This window comes from Caloenas nicobarica, chromosome 5, assembly GCF_036013445.1.
Source record: "Caloenas nicobarica isolate bCalNic1 chromosome 5, bCalNic1.hap1, whole genome shotgun sequence".
Classification (NCBI taxonomy): Eukaryota; Metazoa; Chordata; class Aves; order Columbiformes; family Columbidae; genus Caloenas; species Caloenas nicobarica.
Window position 1 is genome coordinate 39,564,504 of NC_088249.1, and position 27,471 is coordinate 39,591,974.

At 40.6% G+C, this 27,471-nt stretch overlaps 1 protein-coding gene across 1 annotated transcript; it reads left to right on the top strand.

Annotated features, from left to right (window-relative positions):
* Positions 1-1,202: 1,202 nt before the first annotated feature.
* Positions 1,203-26,691, top strand: LOC135989934 (cytosolic phospholipase A2 epsilon-like). Its single transcript, XM_065637064.1, has 19 exons — positions 1,203-1,272; positions 9,304-9,440; positions 9,772-9,903; positions 11,129-11,169; positions 12,137-12,179; positions 12,723-12,786; positions 14,151-14,311; positions 14,760-14,852; positions 15,561-15,598; positions 16,261-16,417; positions 16,898-17,034; positions 17,596-17,818; positions 18,985-19,099; positions 20,401-20,538; positions 21,211-21,318; positions 22,453-22,644; positions 23,113-23,279; positions 24,771-24,954; positions 25,825-26,691. Exons 1-19 carry the CDS (start codon positions 1,245-1,247, stop codon positions 26,061-26,063), a joined length of 2,397 nt encoding a protein of 798 aa, XP_065493136.1. The 5' UTR covers positions 1,203-1,244; the 3' UTR covers positions 26,064-26,691.
* The last annotated feature ends 780 nt before the right edge of the window (positions 26,692-27,471 follow it).

Sequence of the window (27,471 nt, forward strand, 5' to 3'; positions counted from 1 at the left end):
TCTATGTATTCACTGCAGCGATATTCCCTGCTTCATAGATAGTGTGCATGAACTGCCTCTTATCTATGTTTGTTGCATCACTACATAGATTTGTCTTTCTTTTCTTCCCCTCTGGATTTTTTTTTTGTTTGTTGTTTTAAGTTTTGGTGTGGGCTTTTTTTGTGGTTTTTCTTGTTTGTTTGTTTGTGGGTTTGTTGTTGTTGTTGTTGGGGTTTTTTGTGTGGTTTGGTTGGGGGTTTTTTTTAGATTTTTGGTTGGCTTTGATGTTTGTGGTTTTCTTTGTTTGTTTTTACATTTAGAGTATTAAATGTGCAGATTTCCCTTCTTTTATTCCTTTAAAAAAGACAATTATATAGAGAGCAAAGTACTTCAACTCCCATGCTTTTGATTAAGTACCATGTTTGTCTGCTCCTTGCTTAGGATGAGAGAGGATGACAAAATCAAACCAGTCTCCTGGCAGGTTTGTTAAATGTCTTTTGATAACCACTTAGGTTTATGTGGTTTCCCAAAATTTCCATTGATACTTTCCTGTGACTTTTGCTTAAAGGAGTATTGGATGAGCTGAATTATTCAGAAAGAAATAATGACAGAGTTGTTGCTTTTACTCCCCGCTTCTGAGAAGTTTGGGATAGGTCTTTGGAAGGCACTTTTCAGGTCCTCATTTTCGAAGAGCCAGCACTTCTCTACGTCAAATGTAACAATGGACTTAGATGGCTACAAACCAGCTGATGAACAGCATCATTACACCAGGATGTTGTTACTAATTCCTGTCCTGCTAGATTGTCTGCTGTTTGTTGTGAAATACAGTGGATATATATGACATCCTTTGAATTTGCACAGCCCAAGATGTGTGTCAGCTGTATTAATAACACAGCAGGGTTCACTATCACACATTTCTCCATGACTGGATTGTAAGAGTGAGACACCTCAAGTTGAGTGTTGCCGCATGTTTCCTCAGAATGGAAAAAGGAGGACATCAGAGGTTTGATCTGTGATTGAATGTACATTTTGGGTGTCTGGCCACACCCAGCTGCAAACCTTCTGGGAAGAGAGAGAAGACAACGCCTGACAAAGAACCTGAGTTCAGAAATATTTTGAATGGTTGTAATCGAAACACTGAATTGAATGCTAACTCAGAGTGTGCTTCTGTTCTTTCTCTCTGCATGCTCATCCCACGCATTTTGTATGCTGTACAACAGACAGAACCCTCTCCATGCAACTTGCTCACTGTAAAAGTCATACGGATGAAAAACGCCAGGAAAGCAGACTTGTGTGAGTATCTTTGCTATACCCCTACGTGCTTGTAGAACTACTCAGAACACAAACAAGTGTCACAAACACTATAGAGTATTTACAAAAGGAGAGAGAGAAAACATGTGCGACTGTGGTAAGCTGAAGATGAGGTAGCATAGAAGATATTATTTATTCTTATATCTTTACCAGTGTAATACTAAAGTCCAGCCACCAGTTGTAGCTCAGAAGATGTTTGCACAGAATGCCTAAAATGCTTCACATCTGAATCTGCAAAGACAGGGTTTTTTAATTCATGGAGAAGACTGCATTAAGAAGTTTAGATGGGGCATTTCTTTCTGTGGTTCCTTCTTGCAGTAATGTCCGCCCTGTGCATCCCCGGGCCTATCACAGAATATTTTACGTAAGCTCAGGTCTGCATACTTGGCATCTCTCATGGCCTGCCAAATTTGATTCAGCCATTGGAACAGCCATGTTTCAAAATTTATTTGAGGTCTCACACTGTTAGCTTTTTCTATTCTTAATTATTTTTACAAAATCCCCAGGAATGACAGTTAAGTAGAAGTTTATTAATGCTTCATAAATATCTCAACTGCAAAGTCCTAGAAAAAAAAAGGTGTGAGTGAAAATCATCTCCAACCTGAGGAGGTGTCTTGCGTTTATTTATTTATACAAATAAGAAGGTCTGAATCCAGGGAGCTTCTATAGGAACCAGACCAAGGTAAATTTGCTCAGTTAAAATTATGCAAGACAAAACACTTTTTTGGGCCTTTCAAAAGTGATTTGCTTTGAGTTCTGCTATAACTTCTCCAGAGACCAAAGGTATCTGAGGAAGAGTTTTTCACTCCAATCTTTATTGAAGGAAAAGTAAGAGGCTTTGTCGTTGCCGAATGTATGGGGAAGAAGTGTCTGAATGAACCTTCCCACTGAAGTACTTCTGAAGTGCAGAAACGAGATTCGAAGCTTGGTTATAGGCTGGAGAGAAATCCCTTGCTAGAGCTAAAACCTATTTGAAGATCCAAATGTGTGCTCTGAACTGAAAGGTTTGGAAAAGTACAGCCCTTCGTTATCTCCCCACATAATCATGTTCTATTAAAACAGCTGCGTGATAATGAGCTTACCAAACTTCCTCTCCACCTTTTTCTCATCTAGATCAATGCTTTTCATTTTTGTCTGAAACTATTTTTATTCTGAAGGAAATTTCCTATGTTTTGATGCTGTCCTTTCCAATACTAGAAAGTTTCTAGGGCAAGGGACAGGAATTGAAACGCTCAGGCATTTCTGCTTCCCAGTCCAAGACATGTCCCACCAGCCCATAAAGCTGCTTAAAGGAGCAGTTTCAGTGACAAGGGGGCTTTCGGAGTGTGGCACAGGAACTGAAGCAGCAGTAAAGCCACAGCACGGGCTTTACAGGCTGAGACTGTTCTGCGTGACACTGTGAAGCACGTACTGGATGTTGCCTGCAAAACAGAACGACAGACATTCACCACGAGCTTTGCCTAGATATTATCTATTTGAAATGGTATTTTATTCAAAATATTGAGGGAAAAAATTTTGCACAAGCAAAACAAAAGCATTACTTGCAAAATACTTTGCTTGTTGTGTACTTCCATCATGTAGTAAAAGAAAATCATACCAGTCATGGCACTGCCTTGCTTATGTTTAGTTGTTGAATCTTGTTTTGATTGACAGCTGCTTAATTCCAGTAACATTTGATTTTGCTGAGCGTAAATTTTGTCAGTTGTATTTATCAGAAATATATGCTTTTAAACCATTTTGGAATGTATTATAGATTTCCCTGCAGCCAGACTTGTAGAAATCACATATTAAAATAACATGTTTGTTATCATATAAAATAAACATATATTTCAAATGTTTTAATAAATTAATTTAACCTCTGGTTAAACTCACTGGCAATGTAAGAGCTAGTGCAAATTGCATGTTGTTAACTGTACGTGACTTTCACTGAGAAACAGCAAAATGGGAGGCTTAAGATAAAAAATGTACCACTTGTAGGAAACTTTGCTTGTTTGCACGTAAAACTGGGGGAGTTGTTTCAGTCCTCTTTACAGTTCCCTAGACATCAGCTTGACAATAGCCTTAGGAAACCCAGAAGTATGTGGATCTCCATCACCAGCAATAAATAATTCTTCACAGTACAAGTTTCCTAACACTGATTTTTTTCCTCATTCTTCTTTTTTCCAGCTGTTTTTATCACTTTCCTTTTCCTGCAAACTTTCATAGATAGTAAAAGCTGGCAAGTGTCACTTATTTCTCAGGCATCTTATAGATTTTTACCATTTAAAATCAGCTCCTTCTACTTTGTGCCAATTGTGCCCATCCTTTTGTTTCTGAAGTGAATCACATTATGTTATTTTCTCCTCTCAAATCCCTTCTTGCACTAAGTTTCTGTAGAGTTTTTGGATCACTTTGTCTAATACTCATCTAGTGTTTAGATGGCACCACAGGTTAACTTCATTATTGGTCTATCTGCTCCATTTTCTGGCTAATGGAGATGGGAAAATGAATCCATAACAATAGACTCTCAAAACCTCACTAAAATCTCCCATGAAACAGACAATACAAGACCTTTAATGAAAGTTCAGTGCATAAGATTGTGTTTTTAACTAAGACAATTTCAGTTGTTTCATTCTGCTTTTTAAACGGTGAATCTTTTTAATGCACCCTTGTGCTATTCTGTCTCTTCTTCCCACTGATCCATCCACTTATTTCTACTTGTGTATTGATGCATAGCTGATATCATTGACAACGCACTTGAATTCAGTGCCTTGTTTGTATTCTCCACATCCCCCCTTAGCATACCCACATCCCCATCAGGCTCATTGGAGTTCTTCATATTCCAGGACCTGTGAACACTTGCCAGTTCCCAGATTTGGGTGTGTGACCCATCTGCATCCTGACCCCCTAACGGCCTGAGATTTGGATGGATGGTCCAACCCACCATTAAAAACAAGGCTTTCTTTGCAGAGAATTTCAAATTTCAAGCTCAGGCCCTCACAGTCCTTGGGCAACCACCATAGCTGCAGAACAAACAGAAGGACATGTCTTTTCACAGCACGTGGTTCAGCAGGGCAACTCCCCACCACAGGAGATCACAGATGATAAAAGTTTATGTGGGTTCCAGGTGGAGACAGGAAAAGTTCATAGAAGAAAAATCCAGTGAAAGTTTTCTTATGAAGTTTCTGAATCTTAAATTGTGAGGGCTGAGACAGCATTTTATGATGCTTGCCCTCTTATACTCTTCCTTAGACACTCACCACAGACTGCAGGGCATATTCTCCTCTGGCACTGATGTCCATTCCTAAGAAGGCCAAAGATGCTTCCCCCCAACCCCAAAAAAAAGACAAAGAGGATAAAGAAAAAGATACTGCAGGGAAACAAAATCATTAAAACACTAACAAATTAAAAAGAAAACTAAACAGTGTTAAGTCTTAAACAAAAAGGTAAAAATAGGCAATTGGGTGGGGACACAGAGATGAGCAATTTTAAGCCATCATTTCATGCTTCCTGAACACCACGCATGGGCCCTGGGCTAAATGGATCTTGACTGATGTAGAGTTAAAAATAATCTTCAGCATTTTCTTAGTAAGAAAATTATATTTTTTTAAGCTTTTGTGGATTTTTTTTTTTAATTAGGCTTGTTAATTTTGGAAACTTCCAAGTTTTGGACTTTTTTGTATAAGACATATTATTTTGGGTACAATATTTTATAAAATTATTAAGTATGTTTTACGTTTTTGTCAACAACCAAATTTTATGGCATTTCGGTAGCAGTTCTGCCATATATGAGATCAATTCATAGAAAGGCCCTTGAGATCCTGAAAAGAAATATAGCCAGTGAAACACATTTTTGTCTGAGGAACTAGGGTCCAATGGGATACTTATTGCAGGAACCCATGGACTTCCTCCAGTATTTTGTTCTTCCACTTTTATTGTTTCATTGTTATTTATTACTTACTTCATCAATTAGGCAGTTGCAATTACGTACCAACAGCCTATTGTTCTAGGTGCTGCTTGAAATCTCATTATAAAACAAGAGGATGTAGGCTGATAAAGCCTCACAAGGGAGAAAACAGGGGGGAAAAAAAATAAGATTATTTAGCAACAACTCAACAAAGGGATGTTTGTAAGGAGGGATGTAATTGAGACTAGTGATACTGTTTTAGGAATACTTGTAGGGTGCTCCACCCTGTGTCAAGGGCAAGGTGGGAGAAAGTGTGAAAGCTTTTTATTGAAGTTTAGCTATTATGAGATTGTGGTTGATTGGTCCCTGGAGGTAGGAACTGATCTCCCAGGACTAAATGAATTCTGATAGTCTGACTGTGAAGGTCCTTCACAACGAAGATGTTTACTTTCATGGAACCAACCCACATTCTTATTTAAAAAGGAATATTAAAAGTTGATCTAAATTATCTAATGTTCTGTACTCTAGAAAACAGCAATGCCTGCCTGTCCACCCAGCCTCAGCCAGATCTCTGCTCAGCTCCACAGTGTGCAAGGAAGAAGCAAAATGCTTTTCTCTGCTGCTGGTGATAGTTTATAATTTGTGACATGAATGGGTCTAAGTGAGGGGAGGCATGATCAAGGAGATGATCTGGGCAAACAGTGTTTGGGACCACGTTCTTGGTTCAGATTCCTACAGCACAATGAGAAAAACCATACCCTAACAATAATGAAAATATCTAACCCCTAGAAATAGCCTCAGTGTGAGAACTTAAGGGCAGTCCAAGCGGAGGAGGATGCCTCTGCCCAGGTTACCTGCGGGATGGAGGCTGAGTCTGTTAGCATAAAAAAAGGAGGTAGAATTAAAATTAAATTTTTTTGGTTTAGCCCTGTTTAAATTTGGGCTGTTTATGAGACAAGTGAGATTTTAGCTTGATCCAGAACAGCTGGTGTCCTGCTCTTTTCTGGGATGCAGTGTGGTGCTGGGGCTGTGGTATTTCTGAGCATGTGTCATGTCGCTGCAATGCTTTCTAAAGGTAACGAACAATTAAGATCCAGTTCTGCTGCTACCCTGGAAGATAATTAGAAACTTAGTGTAATAACTGGCCGAAGAGACCGTGCTGTCATAAACACCTGCTGCCCCACCTGCTTTTGGCAGGATATTGCCCCACAGCGATACCACGGCTGCCACCCCAAGCACATTTGATGGCTGCTCACGTGTTGTGGTCCGTGGGAGGGACACAACAAGTTGCAGCTGTGAAGCTCTGCTGCGTGTACCATGTGTGAGCGTAATTGCCATAGTTAAGTGGTGGTTAGGTTTACGTGCCAGGGTAATGGTGATTTCCCTACATGTGGCTGGCAATGGGAGCCATTTACGTACACATGACGAGGCATTTGGTACAAGGCAATGGGATATTGTGGCACGACTGACTGGCGCGGGCACGGGATGCGCTGCGGAGTTCCACTTCTCACATCTGCTTGCGCCTGGAGCTGGTCGGGCAGAACATGGACCGGCGGTACCTGAGATGTGTAAAAAAGGTTCCTGTGTGTTTTAAGTGCCTCTTTTACAACACGCGGAAAATACTTCATGAACAAGAGGCAATTAGGTTTCAGAGGACAGCTGTGAAGTACCAAAGGCATCACCAAACATGTTCTGCAGATGGAGAGGGAAGCATGCATGTTTAATGGTTGTGTCAGAAGTTCCCCAGAGAAAGTCAGAGATCTGAAATGAGAAGTCAGAGCTCTGCTGTCTGACAAGTAGTTGTTTCTTAAAGGTGTATGATACAGTGCGGTAGTAGACAGTGGTCACTTGCAGAAAAAAAAAGCTGGACTGTCAAAGTAATATTTTGTTCTTTGCAACAGACCTAGTCAGAGCATGTAATGCTATTTGGGAAACGACAACAAGATATACTTTGGATTTCTCAAAAATCTATGGACTCGAGTCCTGATCCTCCTCCTAGTGGAGACAAGTGCTGACAGGAGTCTGTGCTAATGTCAGTCTGGACTTCCCAAGAGCCAAAAAGGATTTTCATTATGGACATTTCTGTGTGCACGCAAAAGTTTGGGAGTGACTAGGACTGTTAGAAACTCAGGTGATTTCTATGTGTTTTGATTTTTTTTGTTTGTTTTTAAGAATTTTTATATCTTTGTGTACACCACAAGTAACTTCACTAGTCAAAGTTGGGTTTTGTTGGGTTTTGTTGGGGTTTTTTTGGTTTTGTTTGTTTGTTTGTTTTTGTTTTTGGTCAGAGTTACCCAAGGAAAGATGACTTAAGCCTCAGGGGGGTCAGGAAAAGAATAGGCTAGCTTTGTTAATTCTTCAGTTACACATAGACTGTGATAAATGGCTGAGTCAATTATTCTGTGTTTCCCAAAGTCAAGTCTACCAGTAACACTAAGCAGGACAAGACCAAGTTTAGTCAGACAAAGATGTGTCTGCTATGCAATGCCAAGAATGCTTGAGTAGGTGGCATTACAGGTAGAGGAAATATAATGCTAGTGATGGGATTGGCATCTATGGGCAATACTCCCCCATGCTATCTTTGGCACTTGTGTGGGTTGTTGTCCCTCACAGATCATGTTCTGTAAGGTGACCATCCCTGACTTTTGAGTGTGGGTGCACAGGATTGTTGATCTCATGATTCATATTTGCCTTTTATTTCTTAATAACTATGACAGAAATGTACTTGCAGGCAGATTATTCTGACCTCAGAATGAAAGTGCTTGTTGATGATATAAACACTACAGATTTCTGCTAACCGCTATTTAATACTGAACCTTTGGTCCAGAACATCCCTCACCTGCAATGGAGCTCAGGTGAGAAGCCAAACTTTACAACTGGCATCTTCACCTGGGGAAGGAAAATGAAAATACTTAAAGCTGCCCTCCCTACTTCTGGAAATATTAAAATCCATAGTTGAACTTTATGACCTGAACACACCTCTAATTGAAACAGCAAAGCCAAAGCAATGCATTTTTTTACAAAGCACCCCGTGCTGGGAAATGCAGGCAAGGTTTCTCCTGCCCATCAAGTGTTTTAAATACCCTTATCCATCTCTGGCTGTGGCTCAGAGTTGCAGGTGAAAATAATAGCATTAAGCAATATTTTTTATACGGCTTTATTGGTGAAAACTCTTCCTCAAGACAGCTGCTTCTCAAAACAAATGTTACACCATCAGACTGTTCAACATTTCAATGCTCTTCTTATAAGTGCTCATTTTAATCAACTTAACAAAGGATTAAATGCAATTCTTCTTCTTCACAGATGATTAATTTATTTTTCTTGAAAATTCCTCTTTTTTTTTTTTTCTTTTAAATCTCTGTTGTTCAGCTCTATGGTGCATGTGTTTTCCCTTCTTTAACTTTCTGAAAGGGAAGAAGGTAGGCTGAGATCAAGAGTCTTGATGGACGACCTGCCCTCTGTGACAGCAATGGGGCTTCATGGGAACCTTCAGCGAAATGAGCTCCTGTCACCACTGTGTTGGCAGCCAGATGTGCTAGAGAACACAAAGGATGCTCCAAAAAGTAGGCAAGATGGAACTTCCAGCCAGAGCTACCACAGAAACACTAAGGCACATCCACGCCTACCTGTGGAAGTCCAGTATGTAGGAAGTGGTCTTCGTTTGTCCAGCAGCCTCTGGTACAGCTGTTAATGTTATATGCTCCGTGTTCCTGACAGGCAGCTGAACCATCAACAGTGCCCAGCCCTGTGAGGCTGTCATGTATGTGCATGCCCCTGTGCATATGGATGGCTTGCCAGTGTTAAACCTTTGAAGTCTGATATATATAGATAGTCTGACTATGCATCTCTTTGAAAAGGAATGTGATGTAACTGCGTATTTTGAATGTTTATTGGTTTTCCAGCAATTAAGACGTTCTCAAGCAGAGCAAACTGCCAGGCTTTCACAAAGAGTAAAGCAAGCTGGCTGTCTAGCACTGGCTTGATGGCATGTTAGCTAGCATCCTGGCCTGTGTTCTACATATTGTCATGTGTACATAGCATAAAAACCTCCTACGGTGCAACGCCTTATAGGGTGCTAGATGTGTTTCCTTGATCCATTGCCTTCATGCTTTCCCTCTCTTCAACAGTAAGCCAGTCGGACTGCTACGTGAGCCTGAGCCTCCCAACAGCTTCAGTGCAACATTTCCGAACCAAAACGGTCCAGAACAGCAAGAACCCGACATGGAACGAAACCTTCCACTTCACAATTCAGAGCCAGGTTAAGGTAGGAAGGGCACCTATGCCCAACAAGTATTCTTACCAGATATCAAACCTACTGTATAGCTCTTCCACACTGCAGGTCTCTCTGATTTCCCTTATGAAGTATTGACATTCTCTTACTGTAGTTAGTTAGCTTCCAACGGTTGGATAAGACTCTATCTTCCTGAAGAGTCAATTACCTGTAGAGTGCAACTGCAAAATTTCTATTTTACTGTTACCTTTACTTTCATTCTTGAACTTCTTTCACAAATTCCTTTAGCTAAAATGAAATATCTGTGGCATCTTATGTTTGTTAAACCTTACACAATTTTTTTTTTTTTTTTTTTAAATTCTAGAACATTCTGGAGCTGAAAGTTTGCGATGAGGACAACATATCTGAAGATGACCATCTCCTCACTGTATTCTTCGATGTCTCCAAAATCCAGCTTGGGGAAAACATTCGGCTGTCTTTCCAGCTGAATCCACAGGTATGGAAAAAATTTAAGGACAAAGCTAAGGGGATGTGGTCAGGTGAGAAGGTGGTTATCTCATCTTTATTCTTGCATGTCCCATATATGAGCCTTTCTTACTGACCATTTAGCCACCTGAGTATGTCCATCTGTTTCAGGGCTTGATATCCAGTGTTGCTCCTGTAATTAATGCAAAATTCAGATGCTGCTTCTACAGACCAAACTGGCCAGCACTATTGGACTTGCTTGTCTGGTTGCTGTCCTTGATGTCAAAGTATCAAGAGTTTAACCCAACAGTTTTGGGCATCCCTTTGCAGTTGGGACTGGTGGTTCTGAGCTGTGCATTCTGTTCTGCTAATATAAAAGTATCGACCTGCAGTCATAAGCCACAAACACAATTTTCATAAGTGAGTTTTTCAGCAGGTCTTGATTTCATAAGGTTGAGACAAGTTTATACCGAAATTTTAAGGACAATGTTTAGGGCTAGAAATACTTTACTTCAGTGAGTGCTGAATTGATTTGATACCTGTTTTGGAAAGGCTGGCTTTCTGTGCTGTGTTTCCCCTAGTGCTCACACTAGAGGCTGACAAGATAACAGGAGCTGCACCTAAACCTGTGAAGGAGGAAGGAAATCTCAGGGGGAGGGAATTACAAAAGACAAAGATGAAGACCGTGCATGCAATGAGACTACATGTACAGGTTCCTCCAAACCAAAGTACACCCTCCAGAACACCCCAGACTTTGTATGCCCAAGTGTGCCACTATATTCAGGTGCTACCAGGCCCACCTGTGCAGGCTGTGGGTGAGGGCTGGGAGAGGGATGCAGGATGACTTGGGTGCACCAGAGGAATCCAGCCTCACTCATGCTGAGGATCACCATGGAACGCTGAGAGCTTGTGGTAGAGGAAGGGAAAGGGGAATTGCAGGTGGCCTGTGAAAAGGTGAGGAGTGAACCTATGACTGCAGAAAGGGGGAGCAAATGCCAGGAGACCCTGCAGTACGTATCACGTTTGGCCTGCAAGGTCTAAAGTAGGAGTCTGCTAAAGTAATGGGTATGATGTTAGAAGTCTGTCGCACTAGAAGTATAGCAGATAGGAGATTAAGAAAATCAAACCTGTTGCATGCTCAGAAACAAAAGGTGGACGCTGGCTTATAGAGTCCCCTGAAAAGCATAGATTCCTGTAGGGTATCTCTCTTTACAGGAGAATCAACCTGCAGTGACTGCGTTTATTTTATTTCACAGGGAAAAGAGGAGCTGGAAGTTGAATTCATAATGGAGAGCAGGTGAGTAAGGCCAGAAAGGCGATCACTAGAAATGTAAGCCAGCAACACAATGTTACTGACACGAAACATTGGTTTCCACTTACAGCCCTCTAACACTGACACCATATGAATAAAGTAGCAGAGAACTTCAGGTGTTCAGGAAATGCTTGTGTAGGGCATTTAATGGGGAAAGGGTGCATGGCAGTGCCTGACATATGTGCATCAACACCGGGCATCCAGACACATGGAGAAGTAAGCACAGATGCTGGTGGGAGCACAGAGATGTCCCTGATGGCTGCTGCTCACCAGGCTGCAAGGGCATTCTGCACAGGAGTTTCAAACCCTTCTTGCTCTGTTCTGTGAGATCCCGGATGTTTGCTTATCATAAGGATGTAGGAAGATGATACTTGGAATTTGTCTTGTGGGAATAGATTAATTTTTTTTTTTTTTACTGTGTTTCTATGCTGACTGTATAGTTAATGGAGAGAATGGGTATGTAAATCAGTCCTAGTGCTGTTAGTTGATTTTTAAGGTAAATGGTACAGTTTTTTCATTTTTTGTTATGGCATGTTGGATGAACTCACCAGCTTTTCAGCTCTGATCCCCCAGGTTTGAACTGAGCAATACAGCATAATAGTGTAATTGTGTCATCCCTGTGTAAATTTGCTTCACTGTGTCAGAAAACAATCCTGTCTGATATAGTGAGACACTCCTTGGTTCGGCAGATCTCCATAGTTTGAAGTTCAGACTCAAGTCTGTGAAAGGCAAATTGGACTGAACGTTAAGCTAGAATTTCTGATGCTGTCTGCCCATGCTGCTTGTCCAAAGAAGGACTTCTAAAGATAAAGATAATGAAATAATGATTAAAGAAGAGTTAAACCAAAACAACAACAAACAAACAATTAAAAAACCCCAACAGCAGTAACAAAACAAAACAAAACAAAGCGTGCTGGTTTTGAATTTATTGTTTTCCCTTTTTGTCTTTTAGTCCGGATCCTCCTGAAAACATTGTTACCAATGGAGTATTAGTGGTAATTTTTATTTCATAATCCCTTCCCTGCCATGTAGCAATGCTTATTGTGAAATTAGTATTAAAGCTACTGAGAATTGCTCCACACGGTGGTATGAAGGCATCGGCCAAGAGGCAGGCTGAAGCTGGTGCTGGCGTTGGCTTTCCCACATGGTCCCCATTAGCGACTCACGCTGGGAGAGGCTGCAGCTGCAAAAGCTGTGAGGTGCTGCCAGCGCTCGCCTCTGCCCAAACTGAGCTGGGCTCAGGCGGACAAAATCCTCCTGTCTGCCCAGGCAGAGCTGGGCTGAGCATCCTGCCCTGTGCTCCTTCCCCTGTGACTGGTCCTCCCCCATACCCTTGCGGGACTGCTTCTCCAGGCAGGAGCGAGCAGATCCCTTCTCTTTCCCAGTCTCTACACGATCTGTTATTTCCTGTGTGGAAACTAAATGCCAACTCCCATCTACCCCTGAGGTGCACACCCTGAGCCCCTTAAGGGACTGGCCGGGGTAGAGCTCTGCTGACAGCAAATGTCTTTTTCTCTTTCCCTGGTTGTCTCTTACAGTCCCGCGAGGTTGTGTGTTTGGATGTGCAGGTGAACGGTGGGAGGCTGAGGAAGGACTCTACAGGTGAGCCTTGATGCAGCCTGACTTATGGAGCAAATCTGGATGCCACTTTAAGGCAAAAGCACCCAGTGTTTTGCACCTGAATGCCTAGGTTTGAAGTTATTTAAGATGTAAGACAAAATCCCATGGAAGTCTGTGGCCTCTACAGGGATCTGTAGTTGGTCAAAAATATACTAATTATTACCGAATGCAGCATGATGAGTGTGTGTTTTGGTTTCCCCACAAAATACTTTCCAGCTTGTCAGATGCTTATAACTTTCCAAAATATTTGCATGGGAATTGAAATTTTCTGACTCTTAAATTGGACCAAATGCCTGTTGTTTCTGGATTCAGAGGTATGGAAATGAGCAGGATGAGAACTGGTCCTCTTTTATACATTTTAGGAGTAATAATATAAAAGATGCCACTAGGTGAAACGTGAGACACACAGTTTATTACCAAAGACATTTGTTTGCACATTTTAGGCAGTGCATCACTATGGTGTTGAGTCCATACTTGTGGACCTGTACATCTCCTATGCAATTTTTAAAACATCACACTCTGACATCTCCTGATGTCCCCAATCCGGCAAACTGCTTTAGCACACGGATGATCCAGTTGAACTCAGTTGTCACAGTGAAGAAGTTTGCTAGATGGGGCTGAAAATGCTTGCATGAGATAATTCTTGTAACGGCTGACTATATACCTTTGAGTGTTTGGATTTACAGCATGTATTTTTGCCTTGAATCTGTGATGATACAATTCTATATAAAGATCATTCTATAATTACTCAAAGAGACATATCTGGGGCTTACTACATGAAGGCCAAAGACTACCAGACATTATTTTTTTAGGTGTTAGAAATGCTTTCAAAAGAAATATTACAGGTTGAAGTAAAGAGAAACATGATAGAGGGACTGTGATTTTACTGGTTCCGAAGAGAACTGCTCAAAAAAAAGAGAGAAAAAAAAAAAGCCTTTCTCCCCAAAATCTGAAATTTTCAAAATACCTTATTATTATACCAGGATAATATTTTAGTGCCACGTACTTTCTAATTGCTGAAATACTTTGAAAATTTCACATTTTCAGGAAAGAGTGCTTTTTTCCCAAAAAAAGTTATCACCTGTGAATCGGTATCTAATGGATAGAACAGTAATATCAGCAATGAAAGTATATATGGAAGTGCAGTGGCACTATAGCAACAGTTACTATCTGTACACGAGCTCTAAATCCAAGACCCAAAGGGCTCAGATAAATGAGTCTGTTTATTTGTTGTATAATCTGGGTATCCACTGAAGTCATGACTTAAGAAAAACATGTTACATTACTGTTCAAAGAAACAAACCATGTTTTTTGAAGAACTTAAGTTTGAAACTCCTTTGCTTCAGAGAGAAAGTTTGCCTTAACTGTGGATGGGTCATACGAAGGAACCAGGACTCACACGCTGAGCTCCTGCCTCTGCCCGACCTCTCCAGCCAGGTTCCACTACATCAAGTACAACCAGTCGGCGCTAACCGTGGCTCTGCCGCGGCGGAGGCGGCTCAGTAGGGTATGTGATCTCCACTAGGAACAAGGGATAGGATGAGAGGAAAAGGCCTCAACTTGTGCCAGGGGAGGTTGAGGTTTGACCTTGGGAACAATTTCTTCCCGGAAAGGGTTGTCAGACATTGGAACAGGCTGCCCAGGGAAGTGGTGGAGTCACCCTGGAGGGGTTGAACAGATGCAGAGATGAGGTTCTCAGGGACATGGGTTAGTGCTGGGGTTGGGTTAATGGTTGGACTCGATGATCTTGAGGGTCTCTTCCAACCAAAATTATTCTGTGACTCTGTAATGCATAACTGGCTCTTTGCTGTTTGTTTCTTGAGGACCTCTAAGACCTGAGTGCATGTGCAGGTGTGTGTATGCAGGGAATTGGTAAGTGTATGTATGTGAGGCAGGGGAAACCTTTTGTTTCCCCTTTTTGTATAACAGTTAACTGTATTATTTTTTTTTTCCAGTCTATATCAAGTCAAAATGAAAGGGATATGAATGAGTCCGTGACTCTAGCTCTGAACTCGCTTCCTATACAAGAGAAAATAACAATAGCGGAGGTGAGAACAAGGCTTTCTTAATAAACACACATTCAGTTTGGTGGGTGATGAGAGACTTAGAGTTCAGTGAATCAGCTCCTGTCAGACAGAACGCATGCTACAGAGCAAGGTGTGAATTACAGTCACTCTGCAACTATGGAATATTTAGTATCTTCTTGGTGTTGTTTTGGGTTTGTTTTGTTTTGTTTTGTTTGTTTGTTTGGTTGGTTGGTTTGGTTTGGTTTTTGGGTTTTTTTGGGGTTTTTTTTCCCCTGCATGTGGTTCGAAGCATGCTGTTCAACCCTGTTCTGAGTTTAATTTCCTCAGGACATTTCAGTTCATCAACGCAGTATGTGAGCTAACAGTAAAGGATATGAAAATTAAAACTTAAATTTGCAAAGCGAAAGCCTGAAGCAAAAGATAAAACAGACAACATCCATATGCCTGTGGTTCAGATTTCCAGAAAATGAAGGTTAAACCAGGTGTTCAGGTACGAAAAGGTGAAGGGCCCTAAGGCCACCTGGCTTGGGTGAATGGCCCACTTCTACCCAACCCAGAGTGTATTGGAGCTTGTTAGATCTCTCGTAGCACAGAACATTGCTGGCCAGATCCTGCAGCTGTGCTGCTGACTGCAAAGACAGTGAAACTCAGCCCATGGATGGAGTGGGAAAGGAAAGTGCAGGATTAATGTCCTGAGCATGCTTACACTGTTTGTATTGCTATTTTCAGGACAGGACAATTGACTTGTACACAAATGCAAGTGAATGGTAAGTGAATTTCCAGCAAGACCTGATTCTATAACTGGGAGAAATTTGCACCTGCATGAAACCCATGCAGGCTCAGTTGTAAGCAGGGGTGTGTTCATCTTTCAGTTGCAGGCTTTTGTTTCTCAGGTTCTTCTTTTTTGGTGATGGAGAACTAAATAATGGGTTCCCTTTCCTCCAAGTTTTCAAGCTGTTAATGCAGCTCAGTAAGTAGATCTCTATTTGTGTGCACTATTATGCTCACAGATCGAGAGAGCAAACTCTACAAAGAAATAATATTTTATATTATACAAATAAAATAACAGCAAGGCTTGGTAGCTATTTCCCTAGTCAGCTGCAGTGCCTATTGATAGTGATTATCTAGTTACAGGCACGTAAGGCGTTCACTACTGAAACTTGAAAAATTAACTATATGAGCGAATAAAACTAGAAGTGTGTTGTAGGAACCTTGTTACCATACCAGGGCAGTATGTCATGTTCTGTTCTGCCTTCCCATTTGCATTCTTGTTGGCAGCTAGAGCAATTAGCAGAGGCCTGTCTGTGGTGTTGCTCTTTCTCATTTAGTACAATATACTGTCCACAAATTGGTCTGTAAACACACACAAGCATAGCTGGATTTGACCAAGGAGAACAACAATATAGTAATATTTGTGCCCTGGTCTCAGGACCCAGGGTCTGTTTTACAGGCCAAGAAACCTAGATGCTCGTCTCGGGTTCGAGCTGTGCCCTGATGAACAGAATTTCCTGCAAAACCGGAGGAAGGTGGTTGCTGCTGCACTAAAAGATGTTCTTCATCTGGAGGAAGATCTGCAAGAGCATGAGGTAACCAGGAAAGGCACTGCTGGGGTATTTTTCTCTGTCCTTTCCCTCAAGCCTGGAGATGAGGAGTGATTTCTCCTGTCTGTCCAGATGAGGAACGAGGACCTCTGTCAGCAGCTCCTCCTCCAGGGTGCTGTTTGCAGCCAGGGTGGACTCAGCCGAAGAGTTCAATAGTCTGTCTGAATGAGCAAAGTCTCTATTTCCACTTGACTTTCCAGTGACTCATTTGGAGGAACCAAGGAGTTTGGTCTGTGTTTCTTAAAAGTCCTTCCTGAAGTACCAGAGTCTTTTAGTATACCCCACTGGGATGTCCAGCAACTTGTATTATTTATAACTCCTAGAGCAATTTTGCTTTATCTCTAATCTACATGTTTATTTTACCATTGTCTGAATATTGCTTCTGCATGTTTGTCTTCTTTGGACACAATGTGGCTTAACATCACTTTGTCACCCATGCTTTCTGATGGTTTTTGTGTTGAACAGGTGCCTATAGTGGCTGTGACCACAGCAGGATGTGGGATAAGAGCACTCACTGCCATGTATGGCAGCATTTTGGGTCTTCAAAAGTTGCGTGTTCTGGATTGCATTACATACATCAGTGGCTCGTCTGGCACAACATGGTGAGGAGTCATTTTGATACTGTTGTTTGGATATTCTTGTGTTAAACAAAATCCGTGCTTTGTCCAGGGTTTTACATCTCAGTGAGGGTGAAATGGGTCTATTGAGTTACTGCTTCCATCTTCGATCTGCGAATCTCAGGGTCATCCATGGAAGGCCTATTGTACATCATACATTTGGTGTCACTAAGTAACTTAACCCGAAGCAAAAGAAGAGACTTTATGGGAAGCGCAAACATCCCTAATCCTACCCAAAATGATCCATTATGGTTATTTACTGTTGAACAGAAACAGCATAGACAGCTGGTGTATCTGCTTGTATTGAATCCAGATCAAGCAATTTTTGACTGATTGCCTTTAGACTAGCATTTCTGCTCAAAGTAAGCTTAAAGAGGAGAGTAACCTCAAGATAAAACAATAGGTGCCCAAAGCACTGAAAAGTATATCCTCTGAGTTTCAGAATCACAGGATGCTTGGGGTTGGAAGGGACCTCTGGAGATCATCTAGTCCAACCCAGCATCTTCTTCATTTCTTTCCACTCTCCATCACGTTTCCTGCCTGCAGGACCATGACAAAACTGTATGAAGATGCTGATTGGTCACGTAAAGATATTGGAGAAATAATTATCGAAGCTCGGAAGCAAGCAGCCAAGTGCAAGATGGGGGCTTTTTGCTTGAGAAGTCTGAGGAATTATTACAGAGAGCTGAGCCAAAGGACCCAAGCAGGACATAAGACATCTTTTATTGATCTGTGGGGGCTCATGATTGAATCCATGTTAAATGATGGGGTAATGTCTATACATCTTTCTTCTCATAAAGTTGGCGACTTGATCTTTATGACAATTATGAAAAATTAAAACCCTAGGAAGAGATACCTGGCCAATAACAAGGTACTTGGTATGTGGGCAGAACACCACTTATTTGCATTAATGACTTGGAGACGTAGTGTATATCTACACTAGAGACTAAAGTGCAGTTGAAAGTAACGTAAAAATGCTCAGACTAGCTCTAAAGTAACCAGCATACTAATTTACATTGTAGCTGTCCAAGAAATTGCTGAGATTCTTAGGTGTTTTTTATGGCCTCATGCTTTTATGTCTCCACTGCTGCAATATTTACACAAGCTGCAATCATAACTTGAATGTACTGCAAATGGAGTTTTGTACTCCATATGGAGTTACTGCACTTTGTGTTGAGAAAGGATATAGACCCAGAGCTCCTGAGACATCCTTACTTTGGATTTTATCTCTCAGGACCTCTCATTCCTCATTTTGTTGTAATGACACAAGCAAAACTTCCCATGTAAACTAGCAGACAGGTGCTAGCTGGAGAAAAAAAATATTTTATTTTAGAATCCTGTAAACCTAGTTTATATTTTGTCTAGGTGAAACAGATAAAATTAAATACTCTCATTTCATATATTTCACATAGTAATTCTGGCCTCAGTGCTACGTAGCAAAATTTGCTAGAATTTAGTTTGGCTGAAGTACACTCAAAATGCCCATTTCACGCATAAGATAAGTTGATAGTATTAGAAAGCACATTCCTCTGTGGATGTTAACTTTCAATATGGTTTTCAAAAAAATAATCTTGACTAGAAAGGCTGTTAACATGCTGCCTTGAAGAACTCATATGTTTAACAGATGAAGTATGTGATAACAGCTGAATTACCCAGATAGTCCCAATTTTTTCACTTATATTTATCAATGCAAAGTTAGAATAACATGTGAAGCAACTCATTACTGTCGTTGTACACTAAATGTAGAACACGGCGAGTTATCTTAACAACAATTATTCCCATTCCCACGATTTTCTTGCTCTCTGTTATTCAAACACACAGAAGTAAATTTAGGAGGAAATTCAGAAAAATGATATCCCATATTCAGACTTTATAAGCTCATGTCTTTAAGGAAATCATTATCAGCTGGTGTTTGTTTTTTTCTTCCAAATCCAGAAATGCTACCACAGACTTTCTGATCAACGTCGGGCAGTGAGCCAGGGTCAGAACCCGCTGCCCATCTACCTTGCCCTCAATGTCAAGGACAAATTTGCCACCAAACATTTTAGAGGTAATGTTTCCATTCTGGAAAAAGAGCTGTGTTTTTATCTCAGGAGATACACCATGGGGATTGTCACAGTTTGATTGCAGGGTGACAATAAACTGTGGCAGATGCCTTGTTAACTCCCTCCCCTTCCCTCCACCCTTCCTCCCCACTAAGTAAAGGTAATAGGAGGGCAAAGAGAGGCAAAGAGAGAGAGAGGACTTCCAAGTTGGAAAAAGTTAAAAATGTTTTACTAACGCTACTAATAAAATAGAGAAAATAATACAAAATATACAAAACCAATCTTGAATTCCCTGGCAAAGCTCAGCACTGCTCCAGCAGCAGGGCAGGCACCCAGAAGTCCTGGGCTGGATTCCGCAGCAAACTGGAACTGGATTCAAGGATGCAGAATCTGTCACTAGGCCTCAGATCACAGGGACGGCAGAGAGGGTCCTCCCCAGATGCCGGCCATAGTCCAAGAGAAACGAGACCCTCATGATCTCCCACTTTTATATGGTGTTATGATGTGGATGGGATGGAATATTTCATTGGTCAGTTTTAGTCACCTGTTCAGTTTGCCCCTCCTTGCTGATGGGATGTGCATTCTTATCAGCAACCTTGCATTCCATTGCTATGTCTACCAAAACATGTATCCAACTTCAGAAAAGTGCAGTTACTAAGAACTTAGCTGAAAGAAAAATTCAGTAAAAGAGAAACTGGTCTTGTTTTCAACAAAACCAGGACAGGGATACTGTAAATAATGATGAATTGTTTTAAATTCTCACTCCAAGCCAGGAGAAGTCCTGTGCAGAGATAGAAAGAGTAACTGGACTGCCATAGGATAGATAGCAACAATTCAGTGTTTTGTAAGATCTCCTGGCATATCAGTGTGCATGTTCAGACATAAACTTCAGACTAGTAAAACAACATAGATCTGTGACAATTGTCTCAGAAATGCTATGAATTCTTGAAGAAAGTGATTCACAGGAGCTTTAAGTTCGCTTAATGTATGTTTTTCATAGTTAGCTAAAGGCAATAAAAGCAACAGAGGTAAATACGTGTTCTAATCTACTTTCCATGAGAAAACTTCCCACTTGCTAAATAAAAAGAAAGAGGAAATTTAAATTTTCCCTTAAAACTGCCATTGTTTTTTCACAAACCTGCAGACAGTGTGACTGACAGCTGATTCAGCTATCAGCAGGTTTTGCTCAGAGTGCTTGCTAAGCCAGCTCACCCATGAGAGCTGACGTCCAAAAGGTTTATTCCATGTCTGGTGACTTTACTGTTTTTACCAGTGGAGCTAAAATTGTTGGTGTGTGTTTTGACAGAGTGGGTGGAATTCACGCCGTACGAGGTAGGCTTCTTGAAGTACGGCGCCTTCATTCGCGCGGAGGATTTTGGCAGCGAGTTCTTCATGGGTCGCCTGATGAAGAAGCTCCCTGAATCCCGGATCTGCTTCATGCAAGGTGACTCACCTGCCTGGGGGAGCAACAAGAATTTAATACAAACACTAATGAGTCTGGAAAACAGTTTCCAGTGATCTGTTGTTCTGCAGGTGGCAGCAGAGGGACTGGGTCATCTTACAAATGGTTCAGTTTCTCACCCAGCTGAAATTCAGTATTTCTCCTGAGAGGTGGTTTTACCATTTGGACTAGGATAAAATGAAACTGAAACAACTTTGTGGGTGCTTTTGAAGCATCACCTTTTCTTATGGCTTGCAAAACATTTTGAATGTTGGAAATCTATGAGACACTGTGGAAACTGAAGAAAATGCTGAGAAGAAATAAATAGGGCAAGAAAGGGGGAATCAAGCAAGGAACTAGCTGAAAACATTTCTCTATCAAAGGAAAGAGCAAAGGAAAATAGGAAAATGACAACGACAATGTGAAATTTCGCTAAAAAAAGAAAGTTATTCCAGGTAAAACATGGTGGAAGGAAAAAGAATTAGAAATTTCTTGTGAAATAAGTTTGCCTTCTAACTCATCTCTACCCCTGAAATAGGTATCTGGGCTCATGAAAAATTAGGTAGAAATGCAAAAAAGTTAGAGAAGAGCCATGGAAGGAAGAGCAGGCAGTTTTAAAATCAACTTCATTTTATTTACCTCAGTACTACTTATTATACATTTCCTGCTTCCTAGGAATGTGGAGTAGTATCTTCTCCAAAAACCTCTTGGATGCTTGGCATGCAGCTGACAATTCAGAGGACTTCTGGAACAGGTGGACCCAGAACAAAGTGACTGAAATAGGTAAATCTCAAGTACCCTTTGACTTGGGGCCTCCTTCCTCCAGGCCCCTCTGATATGGTAGATGTGCTCACATTTCTCATGTTTTGAGCTCTTCTGTCAGACTGGCGCTCTCAGCCTCTGATTATGGGAGTCTCTGGGAAAATAAAGTGATTTGGTATAAGTAAAAAACACTGGCTATTCAGTAAAATAGTGAGATTGTTACTAGAATGAAAGACACCGTCAGACAGATCTTGATGGAAAGGAGATAAGGATGGATGACGGTCCCTAAAGTGTTGTGTTAAAGCACTTGGAAAGAAAAGCTTCTGTCAAAGCCTCATGTCAACTATTTGTTAGCCAGAGACAAGCTTGAGCACTTCATTTTTCAATGTCTGTTTGTCCTGCATAGTGCATTCCTTCTTCAAAATCTTACTGAACGGAAAGATTTGGTAGAGGTCAAATGAAGTAAATGTAGTGGAGCTCTGTTACACCAGGTGAGAGGCAGCTTGACCATTCCTTAGAAATGCTTGTGAGCATCTTAATGTTAAAATTCAAGCAAATCAGGTGATTTCATGGTGAACAGATGTGACTCAGGATGCTGTAGACTATGTTTCTGGGAAAGCAGACAACAAACCCTTATGTTTGGGTTGATATAAATAATTTGCAAGTTTGTGTTGAACTCAGCTGGCTGAACCCAAACCAAATTGAGCAAAAGTAAAAATATCGAATTTAAAAATAAAACATTCACTTTTTAATTTTCATTTTATAAATAAACTTAGAATTTCAGATTTAACCTACACTAGTAGGTTAAAACCAGTAATCCCCTCAAATATATAAATAAAATTATTTTCCCTGTTTCCGTTTGTTTGGAAAAGTGAATTTAATATGTACCAAGCTCATGTTTTTTGAGAAGAAAAATGGTCCTTTAGTGAGACATGGCCAACCAGGGTTTAGAAAACAAAAGCAATTTTATATTTCGTCAAGAGATTGACTGAAACTCACTGCAGACCACAGGGGAAAATAATGCAATGCTGAGAGCTGTGAACACATGATTACTGTTGGTGTAGAGGAGTTGGTGACCCTTTCTCCTCTTTGTGCCTAGCCTCCTCTCAATCGTGGTTATAATTCAATTGTGTGTCATTTACACCATGTATCTAGAGGAACAACCAGACTTGCCTGAGAAGCCCCACGAGATGGCTACAAGCATGTTCACTCCTACGAGCGGCCTCTCCACAGCTCTCCGGGATATCCTGACGGACCGCCCTGCTGTCTCCAAGTACCACAACTTCCTGAGGGGCTTCCAGATGCACAACGAGTACATCCAGCAGGAGCATTTTGCAAAATGGAAAGGTGTGGACAGCACTCCTGCCTACCCACCTCAGCAGTCATGGGGGCAGTCACAGGGGCTGGGATTTAGCAAAGGACATTTGTACATCCTGAAGAGAACTAAGTGGGTTTTGTGATTGGTTGCTGAGAGGAGGAGAGGTAAAACAAAGTAACTCCTCACATCTTTCACTTCCAGTAACACAACTGTTCAATTTTTGGGTCATTTGGTACTGGAAGCCCTCACTGGGATGAAAATCACTGGGGTGGGGCTTTGCACATATGGGGAACCTGCTACAGGTTTGGTACAGTTCATGGGTTTGGAAAGACCAGCAAAACATGAGTGGAAAGGCTGAAGGGAGCTTTAGGATTGCTGCATGCTATCCTAAAGTAAAGGGAAAATCCTGGATGGGAGGGAAGCTCACCTTCATTTTGTTTTCTAACTTGACAGATGCCTTTTTGCAGTTTGCTAAAAGCTCTGAGTCTTCTCTCTAGATACTTTACTAGACACCTCTCCTAATGACCTGAGAGGCAATTCAGAGCACCTGGAGTTGGTGGATGCAGCTTTCTTCTTTGAAACCAGCTGCCCACCCCTTATGAGACCAGAGAGAAATGTGGATGTCATCATACACTTAAATTACACCGGTGGATCACAGACCTTGGTGAGAAGTCTCAAAATTGTTTTTGTTTAGTAATGGCTTTTCCTTTGCTTTCCACAACTTTCAGACAGTTGTCTGTAAAACATGAAACTTAGTGGAATTTAGTAACATGGAGTTTCTGAACCTTAGAAGAAGAATGGAAATTCCCAGAGGGGAAAATTTCTGTATTTTTCTCAAGCCACTTTTGAAATAGTCCTAAGTCCTTCACCAGTGAAGTACAGAGTGGCATAGTGAAATTAGGATGATTGAACTGCGACTGCAATTACAATTATGTGTAAGATTTTATAGTACAAATACAGGTGGAAAAACTTTGTCTGTGACACAGATGCTGAATTTAATCTGCATTTTCCATAAACATATACAATTTTATTTGTCTTTTTATTTTAATATGTGCTTTTCTAACTGTCGAGAACAATCTAGTGAGTAAATAAATTCTTTATTTTTCTCTTTTTTAATAAATACAATTTTTCTGCTTATATAGTGGGCTTGAAGCAGGATACCAAATGCATTTACTATGTTTGCAGAAATCTCATTTAGTTAAAACAGCTATATAGATTTTGAAAGTGGTATTCACCACATAAAAAGATGGGTTTAGACTTCCAAATATATACTTGTAATTTTAAATCTGTCCCCAAAGGGCACCACAGAAAACACAAAGTTCACTGGTTAAGGTTCTGTCATTTTCTCAAGTGGAAGATACTTTAATGGTACTCTTACACTGTGATGCCATGCAAAAAAAAAAAAAGCCTCTGTACTGTTGATGACAAAGAGCATATGTAATAACTTGTACTATGTTTCTTTCTGTAATCTGAAATCTTTTCCAACAAACTGAAGTGAGACTTTAGTGTTTTGTTAGATAATTTAACGAAGTTGGTCAACACAAATGAACTTCTGATGAATGCTTTCAGTGCTATATTTTGAGACCTGAAATGTGTTAGCTTGAAAACTCATATTATTTCTAAACTTAAAGGTATAGAAATGGATAAGTTGGTCTCAAGCTCTGCTAAAGTCTATTGAGGTTAACTTACGAGTTATACCGCTATATAAAGTTGATACAGTTAGACTGCTATATAAATTGCTAAAAATTGACTGTGCATCTTACTGCCTTGGGCTGCAAATTTAGTTTTGTTTAGATCTAAATTTTTATGACTTATTTCTCCTTTAATTAATAATGCTTTATAAAACTCTTTGAATTCCCCTGTTCTTTTCCTAAATCATGTTCCCATTTTAGAGACGTGCCTTGATACATATTTAAACCCTTTTTACCATCTTGATATTGGGGCGGGGGGGTGTTTTCCTGTAAGACTGTTTTCAAATAGCTCCTTGGGTAACATAAGAACAGTCCCTTGGGCTGCAGGTGCTCACATTATTCTCAGATGTCCAGTGCTATGAGTCTACTTTGTGCAACTTGGCATGAATTACTGGGCTTTAGCAGCAGCCTGATCTCGAGTATCTTTTCCATTTCTTACACTGCTGCTGTTGGGCCATGACCAGCCCCTGGAGCAGGCTTGCAGATACTTCTCGGAGCAGGGAATTCCGTTCCCTAGCATGGGGCTGAAGGATGATGAGCAGAACCTGAAAGAGTGCTACATGTTTGATGGTACAGACATCCCGGGAGCTCCTCTGCTGCTTTATTTCCCTTTAGTGAATGATACCTTCCAAAGATATGTATCACCTGGTAAGTTAATAGTACCCAGTTAATTTTATTGACCCAATGAACTTTCTTACTCCCTAGGTGTTTTTCCCTCATACCAAAACAGAAATCCTTTGTTTGCGTGTTTCTACTAGCAAATAAATTGTAAAACGGGCTGATGCAAACTATTTTCAAAACCAGGTGAAATCTTTTGCATAATTTTAGTTTGAGTCTTGGTGCAATTCAGTGAAAGAGGAAATGTGTTGCTAAAGTAGAGGAACAGGAATTAATTTCTTCTTGTGATCTCCAGACATTTACTTCAGGGTGTAGAACAAAGTATATTTTTCGGATTATGTATTTTTATGATGTTCAGATGTAGGAGAGAATTACCTGTACAGTATAGAATGGAGGGCCACTGTGCTTTCTGTTTGAGCTGTTTGATGTGTTGGTTGTGTATGCTAGAAAATCAAAGCAACAGTACATAAACTAATACAGTCACAGTGTCCTTTTGGACCAGTATTTGAGATGCAGGCTTTGTTTTCATGATGATTCCCAAGGCTATTAATATCCTGCTTCCTCCTGTCCCATGCATCTCTTTATTCCTTTTACCATTACTTTAGATTCTTCTCAAGAACCTGTAGGCTAAGATGAACACTGGTGACCACATAAAATGATGTGCCATGAGCTGGCCAGTAGAAGGTGCTGGTTGCAATGGAATGGTGTTTAGTGACACTATTTAATTTTTTTTAATTCCAGTAGGCTTTGTTCTGAAGTAGATTTTTCAGACATCATAGCACTACACTTGTCTTCACAGCAATCACATCTGTGGCCTCTCTAAATTATTCTTGACATAGTCTATTGGAATAATGTAGTTCCCTGGGACTATACAAGCACATTCCTCTTTTCCCTTGACAGGTATAGCACGTAGTGCTGCCGAAATGGAACAGGGCAAGGTTGATATCTCCAGTTTCTGCTCTCCATACTCAACAAGGGAGGTCTCACTGAAAGCGGAAGATTTCAACAAGCTCCTGAAGCTCACTAATTACAATATCATGAACAACGAGAACATGATTCTTCAGGCCTTGCGCATGGCTGTGGCACGGAAGAAACAAGCTCTGAGCCAGCCACTAGCACAAGCACAGTGCTCTACTTGAACAGCATTTTCCTCTCTCTTAGAATTTATCATGACAGCATGGAATTATATATCAAATGCAATAGCTACTTCACTGTTCTTGGCAGGCGCCGTCTCTTTCTAAATAAGTAACTTTCTTAAAAATGAAAACTTGAAGTATTTATTTCAAAGCCACATGGTTTGGTTTACCAAGCAGTAGCTGCGTTTTGATCAGGAGTTTTCATATCAAACATAGCAGTCTGTGTTGTTAACACCATCTCACTGTGGTGCTCAAGAGGTAAAGACTCAACTGTGTGTGACAGGGAAATAGTTTTATCTCTTTCTCTGCAACCTCTTATTGTCTTGGTGACTAGTTGCTAGTATTTTTTCACCTGCAAAATATTCTGGCGTTTCATTGGGACCATTGGTAGCAAATCCATAAAACCGTCTTCAGACACAGAAGGTGGTAACCTTGCAGTATCAGTTTTAATAATTTTGATTTTGATAACTTTAATTAAATGGTGTTCTGCCTTTTCAGCATTTGGTTTCCCAGGTGCTTTTTTGTTGTGAACTGTCATGAAATATATATATCTTATGAAGAATGTTTAATTTTTCAAATTTGTGTTGGATGACGGATGCATGGATGGTGGTGTTTTAGGTCTTTGATGACATCTGGTCTTATATATTAAATCAAACTTATGAATTTTTTTTGAAGGACCATGGCCATTTCCTCTCACAATCAACTGTATTCTCTCCCTGATCACATGCATGTGCTGCAGTTGCCTCCCTAAAATGCAATTTTGCTTCAGCTTCTTCTGGAGCTTGTTCAATGTAGTGAATTGAAATATTGAACCAGCATGTGAGGAGGGGTTGCAGGTTGGATGGTAATTGCATACACAGAATCACACTGGAGAAACGGAGTAAGATACCAATTTTCTGCATCACAGTTGTTAAGCAACTGTAAAATGTAAAATGCAGCTTCTAGGTATGCCGGTACAAAAAAAAATTATATGATTGCCACAGCCTATCTGGTTATTTGAAAAGCACAAAAATATAACAGCTCTCAAACACCAGTGCGGTTGCCAAAGAACAGAAGAAGAAATGCCCATCCTGGGAATGGACTAAACGGTGTGTGCACACATCTGATAAAGAACCTGATAAGCAACCCATTAACAAAAAGCAGCACTTCTCTTCAAACTATACAGGAGACTAGTTTGTAAAACAGGAAACAATCACGTGTCATTCCCAAGAAGCAAGAGTCTTGTCTGCCAAAGCATGGATGTTGAACAACCATCACTGCATACCTGAACATGGATATATAGCAGAATAAACACCTTACATTTCTTCATCTTCAGCTAATGAGACATTTCATAAGTAAATCCTTTGCCCTTTTGGGCAGTTTCTCAGATGTTATGAAAAAAGATTAACTGTTTGGATTAAAATAAACCCCA

Bases quoted from the DNA above. Each gene is read 5' to 3' on its own strand.
- LOC135989934 (XM_065637064.1), top strand. From the start codon at position 1,245: ATGAAAAACGCCAGGAAAGCAGACTTGT. The intron at 20,539-21,210 runs GTGACTCACCTG...CCTGCTTCCTAG, and splicing joins CCGGATCTGCTTCATGCAAG to GAATGTGGAGTAGTATCTTC. The intron at 24,955-25,824 runs GTAAGTTAATAG...TTCCCTTGACAG, and splicing joins CCAAAGATATGTATCACCTG to GTATAGCACGTAGTGCTGCC.